The 8,588-nt window shown below is 41.2% G+C and overlaps 2 protein-coding genes across 3 annotated transcripts in view; both read right to left on the bottom strand.

The window, feature by feature from the left end:
- The window catches only part of si:dkey-21a6.5 (sushi, von Willebrand factor type A, EGF and pentraxin domain-containing protein 1), a 6,190-nt gene extending 3,048 nt beyond the window's left edge, over window positions 1-3,142 (bottom strand). For both annotated transcript variants that reach the window (XR_005697356.1, XM_040042701.1), the window contains exons 1-5: window positions 2,967-3,142; window positions 1,701-1,874; window positions 1,386-1,524; window positions 1,182-1,270; window positions 721-784 (exon numbers count right to left, since the gene is read on the bottom strand). Coding sequence is in view for 1 of the 2 variants with exons in the window: in XM_040042701.1 (XP_039898635.1) it covers window positions 721-784; window positions 1,182-1,270; window positions 1,386-1,524; window positions 1,701-1,874; window positions 2,967-3,015 (515 nt within the window). In the remaining variant the exon portion in view is untranslated. The remainder of the gene's footprint in view (window positions 1-720; window positions 785-1,181; window positions 1,271-1,385; window positions 1,525-1,700; window positions 1,875-2,966) is intronic.
- Window positions 3,143-3,478: 336 nt separating this feature from the next.
- Window positions 3,479-7,922, bottom strand: cfap99 (cilia and flagella associated protein 99). Its single transcript, XM_040042700.1, has 15 exons — window positions 7,408-7,922; window positions 7,186-7,330; window positions 7,012-7,106; window positions 6,829-6,935; window positions 6,234-6,411; window positions 6,034-6,114; window positions 5,805-5,873; window positions 5,632-5,718; window positions 5,463-5,551; window positions 5,133-5,337; window positions 4,896-5,037; window positions 4,658-4,809; window positions 4,314-4,519; window positions 4,050-4,230; window positions 3,479-3,963 (listed from the first exon to the last, which is right to left on the bottom strand). Exons 1-15 carry the CDS (start codon window positions 7,645-7,647, stop codon window positions 3,898-3,900), a joined length of 2,043 nt encoding a protein of 680 aa, XP_039898634.1. The 5' UTR covers window positions 7,648-7,922; the 3' UTR covers window positions 3,479-3,897.
- Between the last annotated feature and the right edge of the window lie 666 nt (window positions 7,923-8,588).

Raw genomic sequence — 8,588 nt, 5'->3', positions numbered from 1 at the left:
GCCCTAGGAAGTGCTTTCAGCAGGCAAAGCGGTCACCAGACTCTCACAATGAAGCCTTGAAGCTCTGCCAATGGAGAAGTTGCTTAATATGACTATGAGTGTTTAATGACTGTCAGTTTCTAAATGGTAAAAAACATAAATCCCCAGATCCACAGAAGGAGCTAATATTGTTGCTCTTTTACACCCACAGTTTAGCTGTGATTAAGAATCTTGCAATACGCCTCCCTGTGAAGGTTATTTGGGACACGTCATCTAGACCGCGTGAGCCTACATATCCTATCTAGTCTGGAAACTCTCAAAAATAACCTGGGAAAATCCAAAGGAGTATTAGCCCCCTGTAACCATATCTCAAACTGTAATGGAGGGATAATGCATTTTTGTCATGAATCAAAACTACATTCATTTCAATAGGGGTCACATAAACCACTTAAACAGGGCTGTGCATGCCATTCGTGACTTTGTGCCAGCTGCAGATTACTCAAAGCAGACACTGTGTAGCTAGTCCTGTGTGTGTCTGTGCGTGTGGGTGTGTTTGTGTGGCGTGCAACTGTGCAGGCAACTCAGAACCATGAGATGAAAGCATGTGATGCTCAGTTTGGTGGTTAGATAAGTTATTTTCCAAACACTGAGTTCTGCTCAGTTACAGGGCAACAACAACAAAACAGAAAAATGGACACACAAACAGAAATGCAGTCCCAGCAGCAATCAGGTCCAACTTACTTGCAAAAACGTCCTTGTGCACATGGTTTACATGAAGTAGAATTACCCTGCGATGAAAAGAAACCTAAAAACCGAACAGAAATATACATAATTTGTGGTTATGAGTTATAGATATCAACATATACTAATGCAAGCATATCTATAGACTTTAAGGGGACCTGTTCAAATTTCCTGAGATAACCATAATACAGATATCACCTCAGAGTGACATCATACGGAAAAGCTACCGAGCAAATGTTTAGAGGAGTCTGAAGCCCGAACCTTAAGCTATTATTTGAAACCACATCCACTACGGGATCCATTGTTTTGTAACAGAAAATAATGAAAAGCATAAAGCGTGTTTTTCTCTTTAAGTTGTGTGTATTTTATAGCAATATTTTACATTTAAAGCATATGTATGGGAATCAACGCTCTCTGTTTTCTGATATAGAAAACAATGAGTGACTGCTAGATAAACAAACCTGGTGAGCAACTTGTGCAAGAGTCTTCACCAGTGTTATTGTTGAAGGACCCAGGAGGGCAAGGGCGACATAATGGACTTCCAGTGAAACTGAAGTGGATACAGCATATGAAAAAAATTATTAGTGATGTAAACTCTGGATTTCTATTTAAAAAGAGAGAAAAAAAGTGAAGTTTGAATTTGCTGGAACAAAATTAGTCTTTACTTGGTGTAGAAGCCCCGGCTGCAAGGTAGACACTGCTGCTGTCCTGCTAGTGGCTGATAAAATCCTCTGGTGCATGGCAGGCACGCGCCAGGAAAAACACACCGCCCTGAGTCAGGACAGCACGTGCACAGAAGGGTGTCTGGGGGGATTGACAAAAAGTTGATTTTACTCTTCATTTTTGCTGCTTTAATATCATACAGCTTATTTTAATATCAACAAAAGCAAAGCCAGGTACTTAACAGAAAGGACATTAAATATAGCATATTTAGAAATATCATAAAATAAAGCCATGGCAGATGATAGTCACTGACTCACTGTTGTCGTACTGTGACCCCGGTGCACATGGCTCACAAGCAGAAAGGTTAAAAGTGAAGCAGCCTGAGGTGGTGCTGCTGAAAATCACGAGTGTCGGAGTCAGACTGGTCACATTTTCGATCAGAGTGGTATCTGTCACAGCAGGAGTAAGAGTGGTCTGGCTCACCACTAAGCCTGAGAAGGAAGGACACAATGGCATATATGCGGTCAGCTGTCTTAAAAAGGTTCAAAAGTACCTAAATGTAGTGAAAAGGTTATGGCTCGAGTGCATAAAAGCAAAAATATGTGGTATGATCACTAATAATTAATACAAACAGTGTAAGCAAACATTTTGGGGGACCCTCCTGCATACCTTTTCTTTGAATGTTTTCGTTTATTTATTAGTATTGCAAATAATAACCAGGATTTTAACTCCTGTCTCCCTGCATCTCTTCATGATTCAGTCTCCTGCTTTGAAATGTTGCTGTGGACTGAGGTTGAACCCTCACGTCCCTCCTCCCTAGACACGCACTGAGCTAGGACACAGCCTCAGGGACACAACAGAAGTATGAAAAATAAATGTTAGCAAGTGGATGAGTGACCTGAGAGCCAACCTTGCTGCATTGCCTTTATTAAAAGAGGAAGAACTTCTTCAATCAACTATAGCTGAATGATTTTACAAAAAGTTTATCCAACAGGGAAAGAAAGAAAAAAAAAAGGTGGCTGCAAAAGGTATAGGCACATCAGCAAAACAGAGCCCATATTGTGGTAGTAATCACATAAGCCTTGCGCTTAACTGCTTTCTTGAACAGGAGCCATCCTCCTCATGAAATGCAATTATTCAGAAAGGGGTCATATGATTTCTCAGCTCCAGTCTCCTCTGGGTTGGCAGCAGTTCTCTCCCAAATAGATATGCTTCTTGAATTACAAGTCAGGGAGTTTGTAAAAACGGATAAAATTATATTAACAGAAATACAAAAGAAATAAGTACCACGGAAATACAGTGAGCCAGTGTATTAATTTCATTATGGTGTCCTGGTGCAAAGAAAAGTGTGTGTAATAAAGTTTTGCTTTGAACAAAGTCTAAATTACATGATGCAACAACATTAGAACTGATTCTACTGTTTCTATACTTTCAATAACAAACCATCAGCACTTTTCAGTAGTGAATTAACCTAAGGTGACTTCATGCTTTTTTTCATACTATATAGTAAATCTCTGTATTAGACCCTTGGTTTATAGGATTACCGCCGCCGTTTCGTTAACGGTACAAGCCACTCCACTTACCTATGAAACAAGCGGCGGTGATCGCAGCCAGAACTCCCCGACAGTCCATGCTCCAGATTACCGACTGCAGCCACCAAACAATGCTTGTCTACAACATCTCATCTCTTAAATGTGGCAGCGTTTCCTTTGTTTTCATAGAGTACGCTGTCAGGGGAATCAGCCCACTCATCAGTGTCATATGACAAAAAGGCATCATGTGATTTTGGTTTAGAGGGAAAAAACCGAGAGAAATGGGCTCAATTCAAGACAGATCTGGTGTAGTTACAAGGAACAACCAACAGGGACACCACCGCCTTATTAAAACATCATGCATTAGGCTCAGAGTTGCTCCCGGTCCGCAGGTGAAGCGATTCAAACTAGGTCCAAGCAGTAATACGAATTTATCATGAAAATTACTTAATTAATTTTTACAAAAAAATAAATAAAAAATCATATCATTAATATACTTTATGTTGCTTTGTGCTAAATATAGAATATCACAGAGAAATGTTATTGTATATTGTTCAATTCTTGTGTCTATGCTTGCAGTAGTTCTCTTTTTTGTTGTTGTGGATAGTCCCAAAAGATATGATACTTGACTCTTGGTATTTATTTAGTACAGTAAATTGGTAGCAAGACGCAGAAAACCACAGAAAGCCACAGAAAACAGTATTGTTTAGGGGAAGGGAAACATTCCTCCTCAGTCACGGTTGAAGGCTCGCTTCCTTTTTTCATGTTACGTACAGACGTGAGTTTCGATAACTTTGGCAGTAATTGAAACAAAAAATAAAAAAAAAGTCGTAATACTCGACTGTTGCAGAAAACCAAGCAGCGATCAACATCAGTACATAAGTGCAACTTCAAATGACTGCACATGTTATCCACACGTGTGTTTTATTAAATTAAACAGTCATAAGATTGCAGTGCCTGATAAACACATTTATAGCTTGAGTCAAGAAAAATTCTCTACAAGGCGCGTCAAGCTCTGCTCCAGCTCCTCCCAGCTTTTCACACTCGCCTGGCAAAAGAGGAAACAGAGAAAGGAGTTATGGATACGTTTTATTTCTTCTTTCGTTTCTTCTTTGTTGTGGACTTTACACTCACCTGGCTGTGTGTCCCTGTGTGTCCTCCTGTCTGTTCGGGGGCTTTGACCTTGCTTTCAGTTTGCTTGAGCTTTTGACGTTCTTGCTTTTTCTCTTCAAGCATCTTCTTCAGAGCTAAAACCGTCTCATCCTGAGCCACCACCTGCTGAATTAATTCCTTCTCGGCTTTCCTCTCCTCTTTCCTGCCACATGCCAAAACTAGCATCAGTACATGCACATGTGCACATTTCTGCGTTTGAGTATTTTTGTTTGCCACTTTCCTGACCTGATGGCCGTAGCTTGTGCCAGGACGCTGCTGTGGAAGTTGATGGCATCCAGCTTCTCCATCAGCTGCTGCTTCTGTTTCTGCTTCTCCTCCAGGATGAGCTTCCGTTTCTCCTCCTGCTCTGCTTGCTGCTTGTTCTTCAGATGGGCCAGCCGCTCCTTCGTCTCATACAGCGACATTTCTCCCAGCAGCTCATGGCCTACAGTCTGACATGGGATTAGATAACTGTGACACAGAGATCGATAACAGCATCTCAGTATAAGATACAGCACTGTGCAAAAGTCTTGATCCACATTGAAACCACTTTTCTTTTTTGCATAGTACTGCAGCTTTCCTTCACTTACGTCTGTGTCATCAAATTTCTTGAATTTCATGCGAGGAAGCGACTCAATGCAGTGAATTTCTCGGATGACTTCAAATTTGCGGCTCATCTCTGCCTCTGCTTCCTCCAGTGCTTGACGAAGCAGCTCCTGGTTCTGTTCGGAGACTTCTTTCACTGTGAAATTTGTCATGACATTGATGTGAACAGCAAAAAGAAACACGTGAAATGCCCCGTTTGACAAGCTGCTTGAGGAGGCGCACCTATGCTTTGCTTCAGCTTCTGTAACTTCTCTTTAGCTGCCTTTGAATTCTTGTGGCCATCTGCCACTTGCTGCACCAGATCCTTTATTTCCTTTTCCTCTTGCAACCTTTTCTCAGCATATCTTTGCATCAGCTGAGCGGTCTTGAAAAAGCAAACAAGCCATAAAGAAGACGACAACAAGTTTAATCCTCTGTGAATTCCTTTTATTTATTAGTTGCCACTTGGTTTTTACCTACCTCTTCTTTCTTCAGCTGCGCAGCCTTCTGATTGCGCTCCATTATATGTTTGCGGGCCAGAGCTGCCTCCTGTTCACTGATGCATGCCTCCAGGTGTCGGCGCTCAATCTTGGGCAACTGCTCCTGAAGGTCCTTCTCACGCATCTCCTTTTGCCACTGCAGGAAAGATGAAGGATCGCGCTCGCCTTGCACCAGCCGCTCAATTCTGTATTAAAAACAGACGCACAAAGGACGCAACTTTTCATGTGTTTGATTTGCACTTCATCCTCGTGGAGCACTATGCAGACACCTTGGAAAAGGTCAAAGTAGCAGGTAAAAGCTGTGCTGTACCTTTGGACCTCCTCCTCCACCCAACGCTTATACAGTGCCTCCTTCCTTAGAATAGCTGCATTGTTGAGTTTGATCGGATAGCTGACAGCCTGTAAAAAATATACACATGACAGCAGATATTACACCAACATCAGGCTATCTAGAAACAGGCAGAGTACTTAGGTCTTACCTTATTACTGGAAGGAGCTCCACGGGAATGAAAGGAATTAGGCTTGAGCCTTGAATCCAAGTCTTCCTCAATCTTGGACATCACTCTCTGTGGAACAAGTATGAGATGGTGTTGAAGCCAACAGAATACAAGCCCACCCTCACACACACACACACAGTCACACACATACACACCTTTGTGTGCTCAGACTTCTGTGGATTTCCACATCTGAACTGTTTGATATTCGCTTCATACAGAAGCTCCTTTGGTGGAAAACAGATAAGCGAACTTTTTAATGGCAGTATATGTAATTGAATTTAAAAATATAAAAAATTTGGATAATATCTACTATTATTGAACTTAAATGTGCCAGCTGCCGTTTAACTGTTAAACATATCTTCTTTTGTATTAGATTCATTGTACCTGAGCCTTTTGATGGTTCTTCTGTTTATTCTCCTCGATTATCTGCTTCTCCTTTGGAGCCTTGTAGGTGCTGCTTGGTACCTGCACGACAAACAAGAGTGACGCACCAGCCTCTACACAGTTTACAGCTTACATTCTCTTTAAGGATTGAGGACATGAAAAATTCTCAAATTAAAGGACTTTATGTAACTGATACTGACTGGTTTGCATTTCTTCTGCTGTGGGATGAGCTCGGGCATGGGTAGAGGCCGTGGTTTAGGTTCGGTGAGGGCGAACTCCTGGGGCTCAGTGGTTTTGGTTGCAGCTTTCTTGAGCAGATTCCCTTGAGAGATCTTGACTGCAAGCTGGTCCATGAGAATATCTATCTCAGGGCGCCACCTAAAGGACACACACGCAAACATTTGGGTTGTCTGAATTTGAAATGCTCTGCTCACAAAACAACCTCCACTGGAATACTTGTCCACATTTCTGACCAGACTGTGAGGAAACAGACTCAATGATCAATGGCATGAGCACCCCTTAGTTCCCTATTCTCTTGCATGTTCACACTGAGCCTATGTGACAGGAATGAAAGAGTCTACAGACGCTGTGCCGAACTTCATGTGACTTCAGCGTCAAATCAATCACTGAATACAGCCCTCAAAGGATTAAAAGTTTTGTTTGCTACTGACTGCTGTCATGTCTTTTTGTTGTCAGTGAATTACACAATGTGTAGATTTAAGATTTCCCTTCATTTTTTGAGTTATTATAGTGTTATTACCTAAGTAGTATTTTTGTTTATCAGGCTTTTCTCACCTGAGTAGAGGCCCAATCCACTGTTTCTCCACAAAGGCAGCATCATAGATGTTGTTCCACTCATCCTGTATCCACGTGGTGAGGTTTGAGAAGAAGAAACCTAAAAACTAATTTTGAAAAGTGCAACATAAGAAAGCTGCTGATTAATTTCCCTCTTCTGCACCCAGAATTTGTGTTTCTTACCATGTGCATTTTCTTGATGTCCAGAGATTTAACAATGCTGCTAAAACACTGAAGCCCGAGGTCATCAAGAAGAAATGTGGCCAGGTAACAGATAACTGGGGAGCAAGACGATCATTAAAACTTGTCAGTTCTTTTATTCAGGCTGAAATCAGGAGTAGCAATGAAGTTACTCACCAACAAACTGGCTACGTTCACCTCTGGACACTGATTTTACGTGCTGGCCAAAGAAGGCATTGATGACTACATCCAGCAGCTTCTTTTGCTCAACACATCCGGAAACAACATCAAGAATGAACTTCCTCTGCAGCATGTCCATGTCCTGTGACAAAACAAGAAATACAGACTAATCAGAAGCAGGCCTATGCATCCACTCACATTGATCTGAGTCTGACATACCTGCAGATCCTTCATAGCATCTTCTGTGAAGTCATCCAAACACTGTCTGCTAGCTCTAAACTTGTCGAGGAGCTGAACGGCTTCCTTCACAAGTGATGCATAGTTTGATGCCATCTTAAATCCACTAGAAAAGCCCAAAAATAAACTGTTTATATAAGCAAAGCTCACGCATTGAGAGATGAGAGAACAAACAGTTCTCCCTGGGATAGACAAGCCAACCGGGCTGCTAATGAAAGACATCAATTCACAAAAAACATTTGCTGTCTTCGACTCATAGGCAGTCTCCAGCCGTCGCTGTGTTGCGTCGTTGCTTAGCAACAAAAACAGGCGTAAACAGACATACGTCCCAGCTCGAAATGTTAAACGAGGAATGGTTCAGCAAAAAAATTAATTATTTAGATTCAAAAGAGGCGTTTTATTATTGTTCAGTTTAACATATTAAATATTTCACAGTTTTAATCCGTACAGATTAACAGAGTGCCCTCCTCATCCTTTGTTGGCGTCCATAACAATAATAATGACGTAGCGTGTTGTGACGTCTTGCTGGGGCTGTGCTGGTCTTCTGCTGCCTTCATGTGCTTTTGGAAATTCTACAATAGACAGAAGGCGATCAAAGTGACACGTTAAAACATCTGGTCAAGATGGAAACCCGTTCTAAAAACCGAAGGAAAGTTGCTGGCTTGTGCTTTAAAAAATGATGGTTTTACAAAAAAATTTGTTTCCTAGCTTACCAGGGATTTTACGTTGTTGGTATCTGAGGGACAAAAGCTAATTACTGGGTAAATCACATGCAAACTGGGTTTTTATTCTCAGAATCGAGCATCTGAGTTCCTGGTTTAACCTGATCATCATAATCATATTTCTTAACCGGAGTGAAAACAAAGTCATTTGTTGAATTTAAATTAGGAAATACCAAGCTAAGCTTATGATAAATCTATATGTGATGTATTAGAAAACAGAAAGTTGAAATGACTCCAAAATAGCTTCTGGACAAACACACACTGCTGATGTTAATCATGTAATACAGGCGAAAGCTAAGGAATAACCTGGAAGTGTATTTTGAGTGAAAATTGTTTTCCCCACTGATATTTTCTCTCTAATCTCTTTTATAAACCTAAAAAATGTGCTTAATTTGCTGCTCCTCATTTGGATGGTCTTTACTGCAAAGAATGGCATCTGTA

The sequence above is a fragment of the Simochromis diagramma genome, unplaced genomic scaffold, assembly GCF_900408965.1.
Source record: "Simochromis diagramma unplaced genomic scaffold, fSimDia1.1 OVJJ01000304.1, whole genome shotgun sequence".
Lineage (NCBI taxonomy): Eukaryota > Metazoa > Chordata > Actinopteri > Cichliformes > Cichlidae > Simochromis > Simochromis diagramma.
The sequence above is the reverse complement of the archived record's forward strand: the minus strand, read 5'-3'. Positions and strand labels throughout refer to the sequence as shown.

Coding starts and splice junctions, on each gene's coding strand:
- cfap99 (XM_040042700.1), bottom strand. CDS start 7,647: ATGTCTTTCATTAGCAGCCCGGTTGGCTTGTCTATCCCAGGGAGAACT. Junction 6,936..7,011: donor ACATCAAGAAAATGCACATG/GTAAGAAACACA, acceptor TTTCAAAATTAG/TTTTTAGGTTTCTTCTTCTC. Junction 4,520..4,657: donor AGAAATTTGATGACACAGAC/GTAAGTGAAGGA, acceptor ATCCCATGTCAG/ACTGTAGGCCATGAGCTGCT.